The 25,862-nt window shown below is 44.9% G+C and overlaps 1 protein-coding gene across 1 annotated transcript; it reads right to left on the bottom strand.

Moving 5' to 3' along the window:
* Window positions 1–1,124: 1,124 nt before the first annotated feature.
* PTGR1 (prostaglandin reductase 1) lies at window positions 1,125–24,759 on the bottom strand. Its single transcript, XM_060013334.1, is given in 14 exon segments — window positions 1,125–1,143; window positions 2,416–2,592; window positions 6,061–6,095; window positions 6,098–6,174; window positions 9,963–10,084; window positions 12,983–13,137; window position 15,265; window positions 15,981–16,119; window positions 19,556–19,667; window positions 19,670–19,722; window positions 20,348–20,395; window positions 21,906–21,951; window positions 23,341–23,456; window positions 24,712–24,759. Coding segments are annotated over 12 exon segments (999 nt in total). The 5' UTR covers window positions 23,447–23,456; window positions 24,712–24,759; the 3' UTR covers window positions 1,125–1,143; window positions 2,416–2,487.
* Between the last annotated feature and the right edge of the window lie 1,103 nt (window positions 24,760–25,862).

Here is a 25,862-nt window from a genome sequence, read left to right as displayed (position 1 = left end):
CCCACGCGCTCTAGGGCCCATATACTGCAACGAAGGGTAGCCCCCCCTCGCCGCAACTAGAGAATGCCCGCACGCAGCAAAAAAGACCCAACACAGTCATAAATAAATAAATTAATTAAAAATGTAACGGAAAAAAAGAACAGATGAGTCTAGATGTGGAACCATGTTATTAATAGATTGTAAAGGAAAGATGGAATATTCCATAAGTGGTGTATGAAAAACTAGCTTGTCTCTTGGAAAAAATTACCTATTTTACTGTTGGGCCCAAAATAAATTCTGAAAAGAGATTTAGATGGGCACGGGGGAAACATGAAGATCTTTGTTCTTCCTGTCTCCTCTTAAGGTGAAATATATCAGTGCCCACTTGGGAGGCTTCCCTACGAAGAATGTAACGTGTGATTGTGGATCTTACAGATGTTGGCCTTTCTTTGGCTGCTTATTGTACTTCTTTCTCCCTACAAGTAAGCCAGGAGTCCATAGCACTTTGGTAGCAAGGAAGCTCCTGTCTTGTGGCCTAAATTTTGTACTGGACCTATTTTTCTTCTTTTTAAAAGTTAACTTTATTGACGTATAATTTATATACAATAAATGCATGCATTTAAATGTACTGTTTAATGAGTTTTGACACCTATCCACCCTTATGTCATCCCCATCCAAACAGAACATTGAAATCACCCCAGAAAATTCTCTTTTGCCCCTTTGCAGTCAATCCCAATCCCCTATTCCCTGCTCCATCACAGATCTAACATAAAAGCTAAAAGGGTAAAACTTACAGAATAAAAATATGGGAGAAAAATTTCATGACCTACAGATAGGTAAAGGTTTCTTAGGTGAAAGACTAAAAGCACTTAACCATCAAAGAAAAAATGGTAAGTATTATCAAAATTTAAAATATATCCTCTTGGGAATTCACTGGCAGTCCAGTGGTTAGGACTCTGCACTTTCACTGCCAGGGCATGAGTTCAATCCCTGGTCGAGGAACTAAGATCCAGTGAGCCACACAGGGAGGCCAAAAAAAAGAAACAACTAATATATATATGTTTATAATATATATATGTGTATATATGTATATAGATACGTACATGCTCTTGACTTCTGGTTTCTGGTCCAGCATGTATTGCGCTTGGGTGTCATCAGTCTGTCCTAACAACAAGAAAAACATTGAGCATAAAAAAATCAACAACTCTTGAGATCCAGCAGAGACCTTAGGTCACGGGGTAAACCACTGCCCCCAGAGTGGGAGAGTCAGACAGATACCGAGAGTCACAAGCTACTGGGGTAGAAGCCTTAGAACAGAACCCACCACGGGACCCAGTGCTGGGGCAGGAACCCTTCACCTGGAGCTGACACGCTGCTGGAGGCTCAAACTTGTGGACAAGTTCGAGAGGTAAAAACACCAGGGGGTGCCCAGCCGTAGGGGTGACCCCACTTTTTCCTGAGTTTTTTCTCATGCATATGTTATTTCCCCCACATGGGAAGGGGACACAGAAGCACAGGGACTTTAATTTTTTTAATTGAATTTGTAATAGTGAATAAATTTGTTCATTAGATTCAGAATTCAAAAAGCACAAAAGTGTAGTTTTTCTCTTATCCCCCATCTTTCAGGCACACCTCAGTTCTTGTTATTACATCTTTCCAGAGGTTTTATACACACACACACACAATCGCACTTTTTTCTCTTATTTTTTCCTTGTACTCCAATTTGATCCCTCCTCTATTTGGTAGCAGAATTGATCAACAGAACTGACATTTTCATGATACTGAATCTCCCAGTCCAAGAGCATGGTAACTTCCATATGTTCAGTCTTCTTTTGTGTTTCTTAGTCATGTTTCAAAGCTTTCTTCATAATAATCTCTCACATTTTTGTTGGCTTATAAAGATTCCCATATGTTATCTTTTTTTGTAGCTGTTGTGAGCGATAGATTCCTTCCTTGGTCTGCCACGTTAGACCTGCCCGCAGAGGACCAATGGGGGCTCCCCTGAGTCCGTGTACATCAGCAATGGTTATTTCTCCTTGTGTAACCATAAGCCACAGGGGTGGTGATCTTGACTTCAAATTCACTGATTTCTGCAGGGAGGTAGCTAACACTTACTGAGTACCTAATATATGCCACGTGTTATGCTGGTGTTTTAAATAAATGTATAATATGTATGTGAAGCAGATGTTACTGTCCTCACTTTACAGATGAAAAATCAGAAGTTCAAGGTCACAGAAGCAGTAAACTTTTGGACTCGAGAGCCATTATTTTCTACCACAACCCTGAGGGAACTATAGCAGGCAGTAAGTTCACTTGGCCATTGTTCAATATGCAATTTTCCCTCTCTCTTGCTAATTATATTCCACTTAAATGTATTTTATTAGGTAGATCAGATGCATTACAATGAATGTTTTTTAGATCATGAAGACAGCATACCTTTTACTAAATGATTATAAAGAAACTAAGTAATCATCCAAATGATTTCGAGATTCCATGTGTCATTTTTGTTCATGCTTTCACTATTGCTTCCCCCAATTCTCTCAGCATTCCCATAAATGCAGCTGGCATGCTTTCAAATCCTTCAGTGATGTGTTCATGGTACTGGATTTTACCCTGTATCAAAACAACAACAAACATAATAGATTAATTTCATATTCTAAATTATATACTCTTCTCACTGTAGCAACAAATTTATCAGTACATCATGGGAAACTTGGAACTAGGAAGTGGAGAGCCTGTCCTCTTTGAACTTATAGTCATTTGGGGGGCATGACCCACATACACAGTGTATGTAACAGATTACAGCACACATAAGAGTTTAATAATGGGCGTCAGATCACAGCATAACAATACGAGAAATGTCACAAGGAAGCAATTAACTAATTTCTAAGTAAACTGAACAAAAAATTTAATAATGTAATGATCTCAGAAGAGGCGGAAGCATATGGAGCAGGGGACATCCTTGCAGGGTATCATCTGTGTTCATCTTTCCAGTAGCCCAATGCTGTAGCATCATTACCTCTGTTTGACCCCTGAAGAGGCAGAACCTGTTCAGGAAATGTAAATACGATGGCAGTCTAAAAATATGTCTTCCCTTCAAGCCAAGATTTGTTCAGTAAGTGTTTAACATTCATTTAGGAGTGTGGGAGGGAAGAGTTCATTTAGTGAAGAAGAATTTTCATTTCTCTTTTTTCTACAAGGCACAGTCTACTAAATAGAACTAATTCACATTCTCACATTATTTTAAAGAGGTCCTATGTGGAGACCTAAGTCACCTTATACTATTTTTCCCTAATGTATCCAGTGATGGTTTAGCATCCTTTATGGATTTATGGAGGGACTATTTATTTGCTTGAGGTCACTCAACTAGTATGTAGGGAAGCTGGGATTTGAACACTTAACTATCAATAGAAAGCCCCAGCTCATTCCTGTGCTTGAAGAGGCCAAGAACCTGGAAAGGGTCAAAAGCTATAATCAAAAGTTTAGAGGTTAAAAGTAGAGGGTGAATACTAATATAAAATGTTAATAATATGGGAAATTAGGATATAATAGAATACAGGGTATATGGGAACTCTCTACTCTCAGGAATTTTTCTGTAACTCTAAAACTATTCTAAAATAAAAAGTGTATTTAAAAAGGGGGGAGGGGGCTTCCCTGGTGGCGCAGTGGTTGAGAGTCCGCCTGCTGATGCAGGGGTCACGGGTTCGTGCCCTGGTCCGGGAAGATCCCACATGCCGCGGAGCGGCTGGGCCTGTGAGCCATGGCCGCTGAGCCTGCGCGTCCAGAGCCTGTGCTCCGCAACGGGAGAGGCTACAACAGTGAGAGGCCCGTGTATCACAAAGAAAAAAAAAAAAAAGAAAGGGGGAGGGATGAGAAAGAAATAAGTAGATGAGAGAGAAATTAAACCAATTCACTAGTTACTTAGAACAAAATTATAATTAGGTTCACTTTGTAGGAAGAAAGCATTTGGGACACCAGCACAGTGGTGTCTGCTGTCAGCTGTGATCACGTTTGATTTCACCAACAGGGACAAAGAGGCTACACACTGGGAACTCTAAACGCATCCCACTCTTCCCAGCTCCCTGGAAAGAGCCCAGCCCAGCACTCGGAGAGTGTTAGACTGGGAAAAACGCCAAGCTCCAGGGGATGCCAGGGGAGCCATCTATGTCTTTGAATTTGGAAATGATCAGGAAGCCAGGGGTTAGGAAGTATGGTACCACTTTTCTCCTGGGAAACGAAAATCATGCCACCTCGGTTATTCAGATTTCTGTTGACTAAAACTCCACATGGCGTAAGGTGGGAAAATGATCACAGCTCAGGACAAAGCGATTGGATTCTTCCTCTGGATCTATAAGGCATGGCTATAAGACGACTCCACTCTAGGACCTGGAAGAGCCATGGCAAAATATACGCCCCTCTAACACTCCTTCATCTTGACAATAGTGCCTATTCAGACCATCCTGGGTGGTGTGGATACATCAGCAAACAAAATGCGTGAATATTGCTGCCCTCGGGGAGGTTACATTCTCATGGGAGGGAGACAGACAATTAAGTGAATTATAGTGTATATTATGTTAAAAGATGATAATTGCTATGGATCAAAGTAAGATAAGGAGGCTCAACCAGTGAAGGGGGATTGCAATATAAAATAGGGTCATGTTCAAAGCGTCCTCATTCAGAAGGCAGTTTTCAGCAAAAACTTGAAGGAGGGGGTGAGAATTAAGTAAGCAGTTATGGAGAAGTGGAGGGGTGTGGGGAGAGACAGTAAGCAATGAAACTAGAGAGGTAACGGAGGCCAGATAGTGTCCAGCCTCGCAGGGTTTATTCTAAGTGAAATGGGGAGCTTTGCAGGGTTTTGAGCGTAAGATGACTTGGTGTGATTTATGCTTTAAAAGATCACTCTGGCTGCTGTGTTGGGAATTGTCTGTAGGGGTGAAAAAGTGGGAGAGCAGCTTAGAGGCCACCACAACATCCAGGCCAGACAAGATGGTGGCCTAGACCAGGATGGTGGCAGTGGAGGAGGGGAAACAGGGCAGATTCTGAATGTATCTCCGAGGTTGGGCCACCAGAATTTGCCGACAGATTAGACATGGATGTGAGAGAACGAAAGGAATCAAAGATAATTTCAACGTTTTTGAATTGAGCAACTAAAAAGGTTGTCATAACTGAGACGGTGCGGTCTATATATAGAGCAAGTTTGGCAGGAAAGATCAAGACGTTTTCGGTTTTTAACACTTTAAGACAGAGATGGAGAAGCGTATCGCACATCCAAGCACAGCTGCTGAACAGTCTAGAGCTCAGGGGAGAGATCTAGGCTGGAGACAGACAGTTGGGAGCTGTCAGCATACTGATATTTAAAAGCAAGAGCGTGGGGCTTCCCTGGTGGCACAGTAGTTGAGAGTCCACCTGCCGATGCAGGGGACATGGGTTCGCACCCCGGTCCGGGAGGATCCCACATGCCGCGGAGCGGCTGGGCCCGTCAGCCATGGCCGCTGAGCCTGCGCGTCCGGAGCCTGTGCTCCGCAACGGGAGAGGCCACAGCAGTGAGAGCCCCGCGTACCGCCAAAAATGAAAATAAAAGCAAGAGCATGGATGAGATAACAAAGGGCTGAGAGAGTGTGGACAGAGGAGAGAAGAGGCCCAGGGACCATGCATTGGGACACTGTTATTAATTTGGAGAGAAGAAAAGAAGCTAGCAGAGGAGTCTGAGGAGGACCAATCAGTGAGGAAAACCAAAAGCCAAGGGAAGCCAAAGGAAGCAAGGAGGGAGCGATGCTCTCTGTCAAATACCCTCCACAGCCAAATGATGTCAAGAGCCGATGACTGGAGTCCACAGTGTGAGGGCCATCGGCGACCTTGACAAAAGCTGTGTTGGTGGAATGGCGACAGTGCAAAACCCGACAGGCGGGTTTAAGACAGAATGGAAAGAGGGGCTGCAGACAGTGAGTGCAGACAAGACTTCCAGGTATTTTGTTATAAAAGGGGGAGCAGTGAGATGAACCCATATTCCCAGTGGAAATGAAATCTGCAGCATCCAAAGGGAAGAGGATCTGGTGGAGGAGTGGCCCTGGAGCCTCTCACCTCTGAGACCCCTGTCAGCAAGCCTTTCAGAGCCTCTGGCGGACTTCTTGCCAGCAGTAGACGGGGAGGCCTTCGAAGTGAAGCTCCTTAAAGATGACGGCCTCCGGGGTGGGCCTGTGAATAGGAAGGTTTGGGCAGCAGGGCCCAGGCGGGTGGCCGTGGTGAAAACACAGGTGGTACGAGGCGTGTCAGAGTTCTCCCAGTGCGCTCCCTTCTGTTTCCTCCACCCTTTCTGACCCACGGGACTGCCCACAAATCAACATGCACTCTGTGCTGGGCAGAATAATGGCCCCCAAAGACGTCCGCATCCTAATTCCCAGAGCCTGTGAATATGTTACCTTACGTGGCAAAAGGGGCTTTGCAGATATGACTAAGTTAAGAACCTTCAGATGGGGAGATTATTCTATATTATACAGGTAGGCCCACACGAGGGCCCTTGTAAGGGAAAGAGGGATGCAGAAAAATTGGAGTCGGGAAAAAATATGTGATGATGGAAGCAGAGATCAGAGCGAGAGAGAGAAAGAGAGAGAGCAAGAGAGAGACAGAGAGAGAGAGACAGAGAGGGAGATTTGGAGATGCAGTGCTGCTGGCTTTGAAGATGCAGAAAGGGACTGTGAACCAAGGCACGCAGGCGGCCTCTAGAACTGGAAAAGGCGGGGAAACGAGTCTCTTCTTGAGCCTTCAGAAGGAATGCAGCCCTGCCGACCCATTTTAGACTTTTGACGTCTAGAACTGTAAGACAATAAATTTGTGTTGTTTTAAGCCACTGAGTCTGTGGTAATAGTTACAGCAGCCATGGGAAACCGACACACACGTGGAGTCCTTGTACAGGCCGGGCAGCCAGGAACTGTTCATCCGTCACCTGCCAGAAGCAAGGTCCACCAAAAGCTTCCCAAACAGTTCTAGGGAACAGAACGAGGTCCTGAAGATAACGTGTGAAACGTTTCTGTGCTGCTCAAGGGTGAATACCCTGATATTCACAATACTTAGCGTGTTCTTCTTTATGGCTCAATACAGTCATTTTATGGCATAAATCTATCAATTTCTGTTCTGTTCTCAAAGCGGATGCAAAACAACTGGTGTCCTCCCCTGGCCTACCAGCCAAGAAGAGAATAGATCAAGGGGCTCAGCAAATCCCACATCTGCCCCTGCCCTCGCCATTTCAAGATACCAAGAGTTAGCCTGAAACAGTGGGTCTCACACTTCCCTAAGTGTCAGAATAACGTGGAGAGCTTGTGAAAAGCGATTGCTGGGCCCCTCACCGAGCTTCTGACTGTGGAGATGGAGTGGGCCCCGAGGATTTGTATTTCTAACAAGTCCCCAGGAGATGGTGATGCTGTTGGTCTTGGGCCCACACTTTGAGAACCACCAGCGTAGAAAAAGCACAGGGCTACCCTGCAGCCTGTAAAAAAGATAGTACTCTTCTGTGCGTGAGAGAAAAGGTTGTATTGGTTGCCTGGTTTATTTTCCCAAGGATCCTAAGTGACCAGAAACTGAGGGAATGGCACCTGAGCATAGTCTTACAAGTTCCAGGAAGTCAGGTGAAAATGCCCAGGGAATATCAGGGCCGGAAGAGCCCAGGTGACTGGCAGAATCTAGCTTCAGCCTCCTTCGTAACTGGTATTACTCAGGCCTCAAGTTCCCACTTGCTACTTTGAAGAAAGCAATGTCAGCAGTCAGAAAAGTAGGGCTTTGGGACTTCCCTGGTGGCACAGGGGTTAAGAATCCACCTGCCAGTGCAGGGGCCATGGGTTCGAGCCCTGGTCCAGGAAGATCCCACATGCCGCAGAGCAACTAAGCCTGTGCGCCACAACTACTGAGCCTGCGCTCTAGAGCCTGCAAGCCACAACTACTGAGCCCGCACACTGCAACTACTGAAGGCTGCGCGCCTAGAGCCCATGCTCCGTAACAAGAGAATCCACTGCAATGAGAAGCCCACGCACCGCAAGGAAGAGTAGCCCCTGCTCACCACAACTAAAGCCCGCCTGCAGCAATGAAGACCCAAAGCAGCCAAAAAAAAAAAAAAAAAAAAAGAGATAAAGAAGGAAAAGTAGGGCTTTGTTCTGAAGCAAAAGAAACTGATGCAAGACGAGTGAGACATGAGAGGGACACATCCAAATGCTAGATTAGTCTTGCAGAAAGAGTGCTTCTCCAGAAGATTCACCCCAGCCATATTTCTCTTGGGTTAAGGAGTGGAGTCCTCATTTTCTCATCTTGGAAGAGGATGAAATACTGTTTCTGGGATTGTGCATGCGGATGGGGATGTGGTTTCTTTATTGCGAGTAGAAAACAAATGTGGCATGAAAGCTGGGGGAAACAAGTACTTGCCTCCGAGCTCTCCTAACAGTGAAATATGTTAGAATTTCTGGAGATCAGAGGCAGAGCAGAATCTCACTTGATTAAAATGGAATGGACAAGGCCAGCTTGTCCACAAGGCCAGATAGGTCTCAAAAACCTGAGCCCTGAGCCGCTGAACTTGCAAAGACTAATTGCTTAAAAGCCTAGATCAAGTTACTGTATCCAAAATATTGGGCTGTGGTCAGGAAAATGCATCCTGGACCTCTGCTCAATTGGCAGGAAGATTTCCCAGGATGCTAGCTTAGCATCAATTAGAAAAATATGGGGGGAAAAAGTCCCTAATAAGATTGCCAGGTGCACCTGGAGTATCTTTCTTGGAGAAAGTAGCCTCTTTGATTTTTCACAACCCAACAGGGAATCTACAAGTGGGCCTTCCTCAGCCTCTTCCACTCCCATCCACCTGTCTCAGTGTAGCCGAGGTATTGTTAACTAGCAGGGTTATAAGGTTTCATTCCCACGAGTGAAGCCCATCATAGAACAAATGACCCATTTATTTGTGGTTGCCTGGATCCTGATGGTAATCTGGAAGATTCCTTTTTGTTCTTCTTTCTCCTTTTTTTTTTTTTTTTTTTTGCAGCATGTGGGATCTTCCTGGACCGGGTCACGAACCCGTGTCCCCTGCATCGGCAGGCGAACTCTCAACCACTGCACCACCAGGGAAGCCCTTTCTCCTTTTTAAAATTTTTAGACCACAGGTAAATCTGTAATCTCACCAATAGCACAGAATCATTTGTAGCAGAAAGGACTCTGTATGAGGAGTTCAGAAGATCTGCTTTTATTTTGAGTCTGTCGCTAATAGGATTGAAAGAGTCTCTGGTCCTTTGGGCCATCCATCTCCCCATCTGTAAAATAAGAGGCCTATAGGACATCTCTTAGAAAACTGAGATTTAATGAACATAGTTCTCTAGTTGATACTGCTTTTGGACTTATTTGGGCATGGAGGTGGGAGGGGAAGGTCTCAGCATAAGACAGTGGAGAAGTGAGGGATGGAGGGCCTGGCAGCGGACAGGAGAAGCAAAACAAGGACGTTCTAGGGATCGAGAGAAAACGCATGCCCCTTTCCCTTGTAGTGGAAATTGTCAGTTTGGTGCTGCTGCAGGAAACTCTGCCCACTACTGTCTGAAGGAAATGGCAGCCTGTTTTCCCTTCACCCACATTAAGCCACCATCTACCCACCCCCAAACCTCCAGCACATCTCGAATATCCTGAAGAACCCTCATTTTTTCCAGCCAGGACAACGTGTTCTATTTCTAAATCAAATCATGGCTTTTCACAACTTTGCAGAAAACAGTAAGTAAAAAACTAAAACTTTTAATAACTCTGTTTCTTCCATATTTTCAGCACCTGTTATTTCTCTATGTCAAAATCCAATATAAGCTGATTTAGCACAGATATACACAATTATATGTTTTTAGTTTAATAAATACTATTTCATCAAGAATATTAGGAAATCTTTTAAATACTTTGATAGTCACTGGCCTACACCATATCTGTGAATCTCCTCCTTGTCCCGTCTTTCTACACCTGTGATCATGTGCGTGAGCTCATTACCTGGGGGAAGGAGGCCGGTTCTGTTATATGTAGAGATGGGCCCACGTATAGCAATAGCAAGTCTTCCAAATTTCTTAATCTGGGGGATAACAACGTTGGAAAACTCTACACCCACCTAAACAGACAGGGAAACAAAAAACCAAAACCTTTAAATAATCTAAACCCTAGAAGATTCAGGAGAATCATTAACTCACAATGATCATTTCACAATACTTGTTTTAGCAGCAATAACACTGATTAAATTAGCACCGCAGGGCAGAAAATCGCAGTTGGAAAGAGACATTAGAAACTAGGCATTTTCATTTGACTGTAGAAATACACCTTATATAACTTGTAAATTTTACTTCATTATAATTTGGGGTTTTCTGACCAGTTCAGTAATCTCATTGCTTTATCTAAAAGTATGGAAAAATAACTCAGAAGCCATATATCAAGAACAAAGTTGGAGGACTCACAGTTTCCGATCTCAAAACTTACTACGAAGCTACATCAATCAAGACAGTGTGAGAACGGAAATATAGATCAATAGTACTAAACTGAGAGTCCAGAATAAGCCCTTACATTTACAGTCAATTGATTTTTGACAAGAGTGCCAAAACAATTCAACAGGGGAAAAAACAGTCTTTTTAACAAATGGTGCAGAACAACTGACATCCACACGGAAAAGAATGAAATAGGACTCCTCCCTTACACGATACACAAAAATTAACTTAAAACATGTCATAGGGCTTCTCTGGTGGCGCAGTGGTTGAGAGTCCGCCTGCCAATGCAGGGGACACGGGTTTGTGCCCCGGTCCGGGAAGATCCCACATGCCGCGGAGTTGGCTGGGCCCGTGAGCCATGGCCGCTGAGCCCGCGCATCCGGAGCCTGTGCTCCGCAACGGGAGAGTCCACAACAGTGAGAGGCCCGTGTACCGAAAAAAAAAAAAAAAAAAATGTGTCATAGACCTAAATATAAGAGCTAAAACGATAAAACTCTTAGGAAAAAACCATAGGAGTAAACCTTTGTGACCTTGGATAAGGCAAAGGCTTCTTAGACATGACACCAAAAGCCTAAGCAACAAAAGAAAAAATAAATTGGACTTCATCAAAAATTTAAAACTTTTGTGTTTCAAAGGACACCATCAAGAAAGTGGAAGAAAAAAAAGGAAAGTGAAAGCAACTTGCAGAATAAGAGAAAATATTTGCAAACCCTATACAGGAGATATTATTACTAATGATCCTCATTTTGAGTATATTCCATAATTGAGAACTGGACTACTTGCTAGTATTATTTATAACCCCAATACTCATAGAGCTTTCCCTGGTCATTTGCAGACATACACAGAGTGGCTAGTGGCAAAAGAGACACAAAGTTCCCAGCTGAGGTCAAAAAAGGCCAAGGGTCTGCCTTCTTTTTTTAGCTCTCATACCGAGATTACCAGAGGATGAAGACAGTAGGGGGCAGTGCAGAGTGGTTCAAGAAGCTCCAGCTCTGGGGCCAGCTGAATGGAGTATGAATCCCAACTGCGGGAGGATTAGTCCTGGGGCAGCCTCAGACAAGTTACTTAACACTTTTAAACAAAAATTTTCTCTTTTAAAATAAAAGAGAAGTTATAGGAAGGACTAAAGATTGTAATCTATGTAAGATATGTGCATGTGTGTGCACACTTCCAGTAGGAGCAATGGTTCAGTGTTTGTGGTGACTTTATAGAACATAAAGTTCTATAGGAACTTATAGACCGGGAATACTGAGAATTGACTGTATCTGATAAGGGACTTGGGTCCAGAATATATAAAGAACTCTGACAACTCAACAAATAACCCAACTGAAAATGGTCAAAGGATTTGAGCAAACATTTCTCCAAAGAAGACATACAAATGGCCAATAAGCACATGAAAAGATGCTCAACATCACTAGCCATTGGAGAAATGCAAATCAAAACCACAACAAAATATCACTTCAAACTCACTAGGATAGCCACAATCAAAATGACAGATAATAAACTCTGCTGATGATTTGGGGAAATTGGAACCCTTACAGATTGCTGGTGACAATGTAAAATAGTGCAGCCATTTTGCAAAATAGTATGGCAGTTCCTCAAAATATTAAACGTGGAGTTACCATATGACCCAACAATTCTGATTGTAGTCAAGAGAAATGAACACATATATCCACACAAAAACTTGTACATGAATGGTCATAGCCAGCATTATACATAATAGCCAAGAAGTGTGAATGACTCAATTGCCCATCAACCGATGGATGGATGAATAAAATGTGATATATCCATACAATGGAATATTATTTGGCCATAAAAAGAAATGAGGGACTTCCCTGGTGGTGCAGTGGTTCAGAATCTGCCTGCCAATGCAGGGGACACGGGTTCGATCCCTGGTCCGGGAAGAACCCACATGCCGCGGAGCAAATAAGCCCACGTGCCGCAACTACTGAGCCTGTGCATCTAGAGCCTGTGCCACCGCAATGAGAAGCCCACGCACCACAATGAAGAGTAGCCCCTGCTCACCACAACTAGAGAAAGCCCGCTCGCAGCAACAAAGACCCAATGCAGCCAAAATAAATAAATAAATTTATTTTTAAAAAAAGAAAATGAAGTAACATTGCAAATCAACTATATTTCAATAAAAATTTTTTAAAAAAGGAATGAAAAAATGATACATGCTACAATATGGATGGACCTTGAAAACATGCTAAGTGTAAGAAGCCAGTCACAAAATATCACTTTTGGGGGGACAAAGGGGAGTGACTGCTAATGAACACAAGCATTTCTTTTCAGGGTGATGAAAATGTTCTAAAATTGTGGCAAGGGTTGTACAATTCTGTGAATACACTAAAAGTTACCGAGTTCTATGTTTTAAACAGGTAAATTATATCTCAATAAAGCTGTTTTTTAAAAAAGGCATATGTGCTTTCCTCATATATTTTTAGATGGAAACTCTAGAAGTAGATTCCCTCATATAGTACTTAGTTGCTTTGCTAGTAAATCAGATATTAAGTCCAATTTGTACTTACATTATCAAAATCACAATCATAACCCTCAGGAGAGGCTTTTTGCAAAGTTTCTTCCAAAGACTTTACTGTTTTGTAGTTAAAGGCAACATCAAATCCATACTTTTCAAGGCAGGCAACCCTTTTGTCAGACCCTGCTGCTCCAACAACTTTGCAGCCTTAAATGGGGAGAAAAATGGAAACCATTTATAAACCACAAGCATGGGCCAAGTCTATCCTCCTAGTCTAGAATGGCCAGGTTCCTCCAGAACACCCTCCTAGGTGCTGAGCCACATATATAATGGGCCAACAGACCCCCTAGGCGAAATTCGTCCCTAAACTAGCCTATGATACAACCCAACCATCACTTCAGCTTGCCTCTGACCACCCCACCGATCCCTCCTATGTTTAGGTGGTTTGCAGCTCATTTCAACCTGCTGGCTTGACTCTCCTGTTTCTTTCTTTTTTTTTTTTTTTTTTGGTGGTACGTGTGCCTCTCACTGCTGTGGCCTCTCCCGTTGCGGAGCACAGGCTCCGGACGCGCAGGCTCAGCGGCCATGGCTCACAGGCCCAGCCGCTCCGCGGCATGTGGGATCTTCCTGGACCGGGGCACGAACCCATGTCCCCTGCATCGGCAGGCGGACTCTCAACCACTGCGCCACCAGGGAAGCCCTTGACTCTCCTGTTTATGTTGGGGCTTCTTCTCCCTTGCAATGACTTACATGCTATCTCTTGGTGCAGTGACTCTTTAGACTATAATGTTGGCTCTGCCCTGGGACTCTCATATCAAAGACAGCCCTCCTGGTAACTGCCCCGTGTTCTGTGATTTGGCCCAAAGCGTTGGACTAGGTGCTGCCTAATCATAGAGGAACTGGAGTGCATCCTGAGAAGCACTTTCAGGTTGAGACTAGAGCTTATATTGGTACATAGAGAGTAGATCTTCAGAAAGCTCTCTTCTATTCTGAATGTATCGTGAAGACCAGAATATCAGCCTCTGTTCACTCTCAACTGGGGAAAGGCCTTTGGGTTCGTACATGTATCTGTACAAACGACTGCCATATGCTTTTTCCATTCCTTCATGATTCAAGAAAAAACAATTTTGCAAAATCTCTTATCCTTGGTCCTTTTGCCTTCTAACCTTATGCTCTCATAAGATGATCTCATTTACTCTTATGACCTTACTACCACCTTCATGCAGATGATTCCCTTGTTTATTAACTCCAGCCATGCCTCTCTCCTGAGTTCCAAATCAGTATTTCCAGCGACCTATAACAATCTTCACTTGGAGAGCCTAAGGGGCCTCATAATCAATGTGTCTAAAATGGAATCTTTTTTTTCCCTTGTTTCTTACCTGTTGTTCCTCCTCTATCCTCTATTGTAGTGGGTGATACCACGCAGTTATCCAAACCTGAAACATGTGGGTCAAAGGAGATGCTTTCCTTTCTCTTGCTAGCCACATCCAATCACCAGGTGTTTGTTCTTTTTCAACAAATATCCTTAAAAGCTGCCTCTGACGTCCCATCTTCACTGTCAGGGTATCATAATTTTCATCTGAATTATTGTAAGAGCATCCTAATCTGACTTCTTGTTTCTAGTATTGTGTCCCTATGAACTATTCACCTCCCAGGGTCAAAAAGATTTCTCTAAAATGCAGAATTAATCATGTCATTCCTCCAAGGATTAAGCACAAACTTCTTAGTATGGCAATCTCTAATGGAGTTTCTAAAAGAATAGGTTTAAGAATGAGTCCTATCAGGACTTCCCTGGTGGTCCAGTGGTTAAGACTCTGTGCTTCCATGGCAGGGGGCACAGGTTTGATCCCTGGTTGGGGAACTAAGATCCCACATGCTGCATGGCACAGCCAGAAAAAAGAAAAAGATAAGAAAAGGGAGAGAGACGGCTCTTCCCTAATTAAAAAATATGTCCTATCAAATTTTTGAAATAAAAATCCCTTGAAGTTTTAATAAAACATTTAAAATTTGAATTTTGGAAGTATTACTAATTCATTTTGTTAAGTCTAGCATAACCCAAAGCTAAACACTGATAAGTTCCAAACAAAAAACCTCAAACCAAACTCACCTATGAATATAGATGCAAAAATTCTATATGAAATGTTATTAAATCAAATCCAAAAGTATAAATTCATAATACACCATTGGTAAATAACGGTTATTTCAGAATGCTATTATGGTTTAACATTAGAAAACGAATGTAATTCCTTAACTGCGAAATTTGCAACCTGTATGACAGCCTCATCTCTTTATTTGTATTCCAAGCTCCCATTAGCACTGGAGACCAGCCCAAACCCTTGGCTGCTGGTTGTAGTCCTGTACTCATCTGTATTCTCCCCAACTCTTTCCCTAGAAACTAGATCCTGCATCCAACATCCAGCCTCTGGCAAAGGATAAGCCAAACCAGATCACCTTGGAACATTTCCACTATGTGATACATCCTGACCATGTGTGAGCTGCCTGATGTCTTGCAGCCCTACCATCAAATCAGATCTCTTGAGCACAGACACCTGTCCAGATCAGAGGCAATGTTTCCATGCCCTGCGTGCCTCCCATGAGTTAGTTCCCAAGCTGAGGCCCCACCGCTCTGGGCTGACTGCAGTAGCCTTTGCAATGGGGCTGTGTGGGTGATGACTCTTGGTTGGCTGATATCAAGTCCCTCTTTTAATTGTTGGGGGCAATCATGAAGAAAGGAGATTAAGTTGTAACAAGAAAAGTTCAGTAAAAACTATGAAAATAGTTACTGCTTACAAATTCACTACTCTAGCAGAGGCCATTCCTGACTTGAGACCTGCAGTGGTATCAAATTACAATGTTCAGGTCATCTTTGCTGCGCCATTTTCCCCATTCCCCCCACGTTTCTCCATCATTCCCCATCTCCAGCTTCTCAACGAAATCGACTAGTAGACCAAACTCCCTGAGACGACAAAAGGTCTGCTGTGTTCACCTCTGCATTCCCAGGGCACGCTGTGGGCTCTGAGTAAATGTTTGTTATGGAGGAAGACACTTACCTTGAGCTTAGCGATCTGCCCCACAACGGAGCCCACTGCTCCTGCGGCCACGTTCACCAGCACTGTTTCTCCACCCTGCACACCAGAGATGTCAAGCAGGCCAGAGTAGGCTGTTTAGGCTAAGGGAAGAAAAGTAAGGCTATGGGGATAAATTTGTTTCTTTCCCCTGTATCTCATTTATATATACCCTGAAGGCCTTCTCAGCAGCTCAGTGCCATGGGTCCAGGTAAAAGACAGAAAATATAGGAAATGGATATTACTAGCCACTAATGGTCCACCTCCTCCTTCTTTACCTCCAGGAGAGGAAAAAAGATAATGGGAACTAGGGAGGGAACAGAGAGGTGGCTGGAAGGGGGGAAGCATCCTGTCCACCCCCAGGCCAAGTTTCAGGGGTGAAAGAAAATAGATCCCCTTAAACTGTAGGGATCCAAGAACAGAGAGCTTATGCCTCATTCCTATGTAAGTTCTAGGGAGATGGCGAGCTTCATGGGGAAAGCCTCCATGACATCATAAACAGATGTAACAGTATATGGTGTCTAGGCCTGAGAGGGTCAGGAAGAAACACCTTGAACTTCCCATGGCTCCAGAGTGGTATGAAAGAACATCTGCAATCTCCCCACCTCATCCCTAGTGAGATGCCGAAGTTAGCTTGCAGGGAAACGACTAGTGGGCCTGCAAAGATGCAGCTCACATAGCACCAATGGGGATTATTAGGTCAAGAAACCACCACAGTTCAGTGGATTTCCAGCTTGGAAGGGGATGTGGCTGCGGACTCAATGAGAAAAGTTACACTTTTTTTTTTTTTTTTTTGCGGTACGCGGGCCTCTCACTGCCGCAGCCTCTCCCGTTGCAGAGCACAGGCTCCTCCGGACGCGCAGGCCCAGCGGCCATGGCTCATGGGCCCAGCCGCTCCGCAGCATGTGGGATCCTCCCGGACCAGGGCACGAACCCGTGTCCCCTGCATCGGCAGGCGGACTCTCAACCACTGCGCCACCAGGGAAGCCCGAGAAAAGTTACACTTTGAGAGGGGGGGACCAACGCACAACTAAGATCAAAAGCAAGAAGTTGTCCCCCCTCTACTGGGTTTGTGTTAGCCCTGTGAGCTTTGCATCAACCCTACGGAGAAGACAAAGGAAATTATGAGTTTTAAACCTGAAATGATGGGAGAAATCACTGGCTTAACGGAGGTTTTATTTTGTTACACCAGCTTGAGATAGAAATGAAGTACAGGAGTAGAAAAATTTTAAGTTCTATTTTTTCACCCCTGAGTCTGAGCCCATGAAATTTATACCCATTATAGTGATTGTTAAGCCACTGGCAAAAATTTCAGACAATTCACATAAAGCCATTTCTGTGTAAAACAAAACTACACGTTGGCTTATTCAGCCGTGACTACATCTGAGGGCTCGTTAGAGTTGGACATTGAAGGGAAAGCAGTGAAAGGCAAACAGCACTTCTTCTGAGGATCCAAATATCTAATATTCCCTTAACCCACTGTTTTCAAAAGATGGATGGAACACCACTTGTCGCAGAATCACCTGTAGCTTTATTAAAAATTTAGATTCCCAGACCCTGCCTCAAACCCACTGATTCAAAAATACTGGGATGTGGATATATGAATTTGAATAGGACTCTAGGTGATTCTTATGAATGCAAGCAACTGAGAACCACCGCCTTAATGAATGCTGATATCCGAGTATGCTGGGCAAGTTAGCCTAACCCCCAAAGAGAAGCAGAAGGTACATTTTCAGATTGGGTCATTCCACCCATGACAGCCCGTACACCCCCTCCCCCAATCTCCCACCTAGATGTTTGCAACATCAGCGTTCAGTTAGACATACTGACCTAAGATGTACAAGGTCTTTCCCAAACATCACCTCCTTTTAAAAGTAAAATGGAGATAGGATGAAGAAGCCAGCAGTAAAGAAATCCTAGAGGGAAAATGAAAGGTATGCTTTGGACGAAGGGGGACTGGACAGAATCAACAGGTTGGAGAGCAAAACACTTGAACTCTTCCAGCTTAACAAGAAGACAGAGATCCTATAGAAGGAAATAATGCGATACTTTGGGAGGATGTTAAATCTTTGGAGCCTGGACAGCTGAAAGACCCTAGGTTTCAAAGTTCAACTTCTTTTATAGTTTATAACAGAAGTTCCAGCATTCTGGAAGGGTTGACCCATCCCACTGGTAAGGCGCATAATGGCAGGAATTGTCAAAGAATTGGTGGTGTGTTGCTCATGGAGGCTAGAAACATGGCATATGTAACCCCTCTCCCTCAATCTTTGAGAACCACTGGTATGAAGCTGATTACCTGGAGTAGAAGCATACTCCTTAGGGGCTTGAAACGGGTGAATGAGAAATATACCCACAAAGGAATAGATTATCCTCTATTTTTAGAATTCAAATCTCCTAATGTTTTACCAATTACTTTCTCTCCAGCTAAGTCATGGGAAACTGGCTCCTTGGTTTCCTCATGTCCGCCTTCACCCCCGTGCTCCTACCCCCAGCTCACCATTTAGAGAAGGATGGGTGGGATAACAAGGTGGGAGAGGAAGAGCTCTCACTGGTAGAGGGTACAGGCAGGCAGGACAGACCGGAAAGGGCTGTCATTCTGTTTACTGCCTTAAGCATCCTCTAATTTCACAATGTCGTCTCTTGGCTGTGGCAATTCTGAGGAGCTCAAATCCTGTGTGTTGTATGAACTTGGGGGGTATGGGACTGGTTTTGCTGGAGGCTGATCATTTGGGGATATATATATTTCCGTTTCATTCTTTAGAAGTCCTTCAAAGGGTGAAAAGAAAGAGGGAGGAAGGGTGGGAAGAAGGAATGAAGAAAGAAAAGGATCACACAACCTGGAGAAATTACTTAGAGAAACTTTCCAGGCTAGGAAAATTTGGGGGACTTCAAAGGGAATTCAGGTGACCTTGCTTCTCCAGGACATGAGAGGAAAACTTGAGGTACAAAGTGCAGCTGGGCCCTGGAGGGCAGACACAGGATGAACTGACCAGGAGTCTTCCTGAGGGATAAGGCCAAGAGACACTTCAGTGTTTTAAATCTGCACCACACTGACGGTACAACTCTACTGTGATTCATCTCAGTTATTTGAACTTCAGATCCCCTGACACCTCTGGAAACTCAGATGTGGAAAGGAGGTGAGGTATCAGAGACAGTACAGAAAGGCCAAGGTACACTGAACTCCTTTTCCCTTTTTAAACTCTGAAACGGAGGCAGACATGAGTGAGGGGTGAAGCCAAGACCTTTCCAGGGACAGAAGGAGCTGGTTTCTTCGTGTCACACCGTTTGCCAGAGGCTTGAGAGGGACTGTGCTTCCTCTCCCTCCCATGCTGCCCCTCACCAGCACTTTCTCTTTGTACCTGATTTCCCCTCTCTCTCCTTCAGTCCCAAGGCTAACTCTAGCCCCTCTTCTTCCCTTCTTAGTCCCATCATCCTTTCTAATCAGCCCCTGAGCCTAGAACGTCTCGAGTCTCTTCTCGTTGATCAAGTTCTGGACCAACCATTTTGGAAAACCAGGATATCAGGGATTCAAATGAGTGAAATAAACCCATGAAACTCACCTGGGCATGCCAACCATTCCCAGAGCCAAAGACAGTGGTAACGTGTCCGGCCACTCTGCAAGCAGCTTTTCCAGGTTTTTCCCATCAGAAATGGAGTGCACCGTCCAGCCGAAGGAGCCACTACAGTTGTTCCTGTTGGGAAGGCTGAGTTCTTACTTTCCACAACCCTGAAAGAGACAGCACATTCAGATACGGGAAACCCCTTTCCTTTCAAGTGAGTCCGATGCTGCATGGTTAGTGGTCACAAAGGGGTATTGAGTTTCATGTTCCGTGATTTAATACCCTACCACATCTCTCCATCTGAATTCTTAGCCATTGGTGTCTCCTCCTCAAGGAAAAATATGGGCCCTCAGAGAGGAATTCTCGACTGGTCCAGCATCTGTCCCTGTCGTCACTCACTCTTCTCTCTAAGCAAGAGGTGTTCATCCTCTGGCTCGAGGTGATCTGGACATCAGCCTCTTCTCTTCTTCAGAGGCTACCCTCCATTTCTTAGCCCTTCCTCTCTTTTGAATCCTCAACATTCTCCTCTCTTACTGTCCCTTTCTTACAATCTCATCCTATCTCTACCTTGTCTCTCTCTCTCTCCTTTTTTTTTTTTTTTGTTTGTTTGTTTTTTTTTGCGTTACAGGGGCCTCTCACTGCTGTGGCCTCTCCCACTGCAGAGCACAGGCTCCGGACGCGCCGGCCCAGCGGCCATGGCTCACGGGCCCCGCCGCTCCGCGGCATGTGGGATCCTCCCAGACTGGGACACGAACCCATGTCCCCTGCATCGGCAGGCGGACTCTCAACCACTGCGCCACCAGGGAAGCCCCTCTCTCTCTTCTTTTAACAGCCAAATTTCTTCACTTCCCATTCACTTGATAACCCAATGCAACCTGCCTTCCACCCCCACTGTTGGAAGCAACCTAAATGTCTATCAACAGAGGAATGGATAAAGAAGATGTGGTACATATATACAATGGAATATTGCTCAACCATAAAAAGGAACAAAACTGGGTCATTTGTAGAGATGTGGATGGACCTAGAGAGTGTCATACAGAGTGAAGTAAGTCAGAAAGAGAAAAATAAATATCGTATATTAACGCATATATGTGGAATCTAGAAAAATGGTATAGATGACCTTATTTGAAAGCAGAAATAGAGACACAGATGTAGAGAACAAACGTATGGATACCAAGGGGGAAAGCGGGGGGGTGGGAGAAATTAGGATATTGGGATTGACACATACATACTATTGATACTATGTGTAAAAGAGACAACTGATGGGAACATACTGTATAGCACAGGGAACTGTACTTAATGCACTGTGGTGTCCTAAATGGGAGGGAAACCCAAAAGGGAGGGGGTATATGTATATGTATGGCTGATTCGTTTTGCTGTGCAGTAGAAGCTAACACAACATTGTAAAGCAACTATACTCCAATAAAAATTAATAAAAAACAAAACAAAACAAAAAAACATAAGCCAGGTACCACTGGGTACTTGTTACCCAAAACACTAGATACACAAAAAGGGATGCTAGTTAACATTTGGAAACATATTTTTCACTTTAGATTTTTTTTTTTTTTTTTTTTTTTTTGCGGTACGCGGGCCTCTCACTGTTTTGGCCTCTCCCGTTGCAGGGCACAGGCTCCGGACGCGCAAGCTCAGCGGCCACGGCTCACGGGCCTAGCCGCTCCGCGGCATGTGGGATCTTCCCGGACCGGGGCACGAACCCGTGTCCCCTGCCTCCGCAGGCGGACTCTCAACCACTGCGCCACCAGGGAAGCCCTCACTTTAGATTTTAATCTCTACCATCAACTATGAAAAAAATTATTTAAAAGAATGATGGCTGCATTGTTTACCTAGGCAAAAAGTTACTGAGTCAGTGGCCAGTGAAAGCGTGTATTCTCTCCTCTCCCTGAACTGTTTACTGAGTACACACGTTTGAGTTGACTGCAGATTACCTAAATTAAAAGAATATAGGTAAAGGAAAGGCAAGAAAACCTAATTTTAGTCTTAGCGTCTTTCTCTACCCAAATTATTTGCCAGTAGTGAAATGGAGAAATTCGAGCTTGGCTTCTTTCTTCTTTTAAGTTTTTGGGAAGGAATTCTGGTGACCAATGAGAGGTAAATTGTGCACATGAAGATAGGGGATGGTTGTAAAGTAAAGGGGCCAGTGTAATCCCTCACTGCTCCGCTCAGACTTTTGCCTGAAAAAGATGAGCATCCGTGAATCCCATCACTGACATCCTTCTGGGAGAAACGGGGAAGCCATAGCGTCTTGAATCAGCTGGATATTTTAAAAGATTGACCACGTCAAACTAGAGTCCAGTGCACAACATAAGAATTTTCTGGAGGAAAATAATACCTCATATAAGGATCCACAGTGAAGAACAAAGCTTCCAGCAGGACCTCTACAAAATAAAGCATTCCACAGGCAATTAGAAACCCTGGCCTGATGCCTCGTCTCTGGCCTTCTAAATAAACACAGACAATCTCTCTGCTTCAGGGTTGCCCTCTCATCTGTGCTTCCTACTGAAGAGCCAAGAAGAGCTCTCACCTTGGGCTCAGTCCAGTTAATAGAAGTAAAAATTATTTTTTAAATTTTTAAATAAAATTTAAAATTATGTTTGTTTACTCAGCACTCACTCCATGCTTTACATAGATTATTTCACACGATGTTCTGAACAATTATTGTTTCCATTTTATTTAAGCTTAGGTTAAGTATCTTGACCAGGGCCACATCTGTAACCACTGTGTTACAGGGCTCACATAGGGTTTTATTACCAGCCTCAGTTAGTATTAAAAAATACATGCATTTTGCTGGAGTGACCCTCATGCACCCATCCTCGGGAATTTTGGTTCTGAGTTCCAGGTTATCCCAACCTAGATGGGATCGATAACTTTGCCATGCTACTTGATTGCATGCCCTTTTCTCAAAGCTTACCTACCTGAAAATAGCCCTTAAAGACACCCTTTAGCAAGTGCTCTGCAAAGCTTGTCTCCAAACATGTGATGGGATGTGTCGCCATTTCTCTCCCTTCAATTTCTGCAGGGATATTGTCTGCTCACAGGGATAGTCTGAGGTCTTCACACTGCTGCTAGGCAGTTCTTGCCCTACTGTCATCGTGGGGCTCACTGGGACAGAGAGGAAATACTCCTCATGGGCTAGCGAAAGTCAGGAAGAACAATGCACCCAAGCATGCGTTTCAGGGAAGTTTCAAGGGAAGTAGAGGGATCTTCTAACTTGACATTGAGGCTTCACACACACAGCCTTGAAAAGGTCTCTGCGGCCGTTTGCACAAGGGCCACAGATACCACCCATCCCTGTGTGTGGGCTTCTTTCCCGTCCTCCCATCAAGAAGTCTACTGCCATACCTTGAATCTGGGCTTGCTTTGATGAACATCATATTAGCAAAGATGATATAAGTAGAGGTTTGAAAAGTGCTTGCATATTGGATCTTGCCAATTCCTGCTGCTCTAGATTTATGAAATCACAGTGAAAACAAAGAGCTCAAACCAGCCAGCTAGAGAGGCCACAGAGAGGAGAAGTGAGGCGTGCACCTGAGCAGAAAGCCGGCTAACATGACATGTAAATGATGACCATCCTAAGTTAACCATTTAGCCCAGATGAGACCTACACAAGGCCCACCAACTTAACCCAGCCCAAACTGCCAACCCACAGAATTGTGAACTAATAAATGATTGTTGTTTGAAGTCAATAAATGTGGAGGTAGTTTGTTACCCAGCAAAGGCAAACTGATATAGTCTCTTCCAACTTAAATGTAATGAGTATGACTTACCTCTATTTTTTAAGGGTGGGAGTTCGACTGTCTTCAATTCAAAGTCACTATTAGTAGGGTGGCCTACGAAGTGTTTCTTCAGGGTCCAGCTCTTAGCATGAACCATCCTGAAGCTCCTAGAACACAGTGAACATGTAGTCAATGCCATGAAGTGACTGGATTCTTATGGCTCCCAAGTGTTGCACTGAGGCCACACAGCAAGGTCTACCCGTCATCAACTTTACCATTATCGTTTAACGTCAATCACGTTTATTTAGTAGTATTCACTGTTTCTATTGGTGTGTTAAGCACATCATACTTATCATCTCAGTTTACCCTCATAATCTCCCTATAAGATATGTATTATTATCATTGCCAGTGCACAGTTGTGCAGAAGAGGAAACTGAGGCTACCTTAGAAGTCTCCAAGGCAAGGAACAATGTTAACCCACACGAATTCTTCCTAGCCACTGCTAAGGTTTCGCTAGGGCACTGAACAACTACCTGGAGTGCAAATACCCCATTTCTCTCCTCATATGAAGCGAATTCTAAGAAAAAGCATCAAACACAAAGAACCGACGTCCATGCACATCTTTTCCAAGGGCCAGAGCGCTGCGTTCTAAGGCAAGCAGTCTCAGGAACACCTGACAGCCGCCGGGTGGCGCTGCGCTCAGCCCCATTTTCAGGCGCGAGTTTTCTTTGGCACCAACGGGGAAATCAATTTGGGTCTGTTTGGGTTTAAACTTGCCTGCAGACAAGGCCAAGAGAAGATGATTCAGGCGGCCCTGAGCTCTCAGGGCATTTTGCTTGGAGCGATCGAGGTGGTTCGACCCGAAACCTTCCTGTTCCTACTTGTCTTTTTTTCCCAAAAAAGGCAGCCGCTGAGAATTCTGGACTCGCCATAAGTCCAGAAGCACCCGTGGAAAGGGCGCGACTGCAGAGGCAGGCGAGGATCAGGACGAGCCCCCCCCGCTAGAGGAAAGGGGCCAGGTGGGATGCCCGGCCCAGGCGCACTCGCCCCCGGATCCCACCTCCTCGCCGCGCCCATACCCGTCCGTTAAATGAATTCCGACCCCTGCCTTTCTTCTCCTTCCACACTTGTCCCACTTTTGTAGTCCCGCACGTTCCTTCGCCAGCCCCCTCCCAGGTGCAGGCAGCTATGCCAGGCACCCAAAATACTGCCAGGCCACGCCCTTCCCTCCGGCAGCCGTCTCCGATCTCTCCAAGAACCTGCACGGGCCAGGAAGCATCGGCCCGGGCGTCCTGCTTCCAAGTTTCTTCCGAGGGCAAGACGCAGAGGTTACTCAGCACTAGGAGAGGGCGAGCAGCACGCAAACGCTCCGCCACAGGGGAGTCTAGATTCTAAAACTGTGGGGTGGGGATATTTACTTACCAACGTCCGCAGGCTCCATTACCTAAAGGGAGCAGGGGGACGAAGGCGGGTTCCCCCAGCGGCCGCGGCCGGGGGGCTCCTCCTCAGTCCCGCAGCTTGCCCGGCGTCCACGCCCCGACCCTGGCACTCGGGTGCTGGCCCCGTGCCCGCCTGCCCCCAGTCTCCCTGATGAACACCTCTTTACCCTGCAAGAGCCAATTCAAGGCTCACCTACTCAGTGAGTCTCAGACTCTCCCGGGCAGGAGTTAGCGCCCCTGCAGCTAGGGCGCCCCACCCCGCCGCAGCCCTGCAACACCCAGCCCTTGGTAGGGCCTTTCCCCGCCGACTCCTGGAGGAAAGGTGGATCCAGGGAGGCGGTGTGCGCAAGGCAAAGGTGCCCGGGCTCGGTTCCAAGCCTGCGCCCACCACTTCCTAACGGTGCAGCTCTGAATGAGCTACTTAACCCCTTCCTGCCTAATTGACCCATCTGCAAGATCGGGATAAGAGTAGTGCTTTATGAAAATTAAGTCTTTTTAAAGAATAAAATGAGTTAACACCAAGTGCTTAGACTAATACTGGCGCGTGGTAAGCTCAATAAACACTAGATCCTGGTAACAATCTTTTGACTTCCCCACTGGCCCTGAGTCAGTCCCAGGCACCCCACACTGCGTCATTCAATTGTATACCCCCAACTCCGAGCCCAATCCTGGTCGGTCATATAAACAGTGAAATAATGCAAAGATGTTTAAAGAACACTGCCCTTTCTCCTGCATTACCCTCTCCGAAAGGTAACAGATGTTACCAGTCCAGTGTTGACCCTTTCCCTCTCTTCTCCACAGTCGTTCAGACATATTCACTTAGAAGGTTCCCCGCCCCCCGCCCCGTTTTCACAAACACGTGATCATTCTAAAGCTGGTACTCTGCATCTTATTTTTTTATTTTCCCAGACTGAAAATCTTAGGCCTGGGTTATCTAAATCAGGGATAGGATTCTTTTTAACAAGGCACTGAGTGAAAGATTCAGAACTCCAAGAGGATAGCGTTAAGTAATATCAGATGTTAGCTATACAGTATTGCCAGATTCACAGGAAAGATTGTTTGCTGGCTTCAAAAACTTTCCACAAAGGAGTTGAAAGAAATCTGGATGTCTCTGAAAGAGTGTATATTGGATTG

This window comes from Delphinus delphis, chromosome 6 (genome assembly GCF_949987515.2).
Source record: "Delphinus delphis chromosome 6, mDelDel1.2, whole genome shotgun sequence".
Taxonomy (NCBI): Eukaryota; Metazoa; Chordata; class Mammalia; order Artiodactyla; family Delphinidae; genus Delphinus; species Delphinus delphis.
Note: the sequence above shows the minus strand (reverse complement) of the source record. Positions and strands in the feature narration are given on the sequence as shown.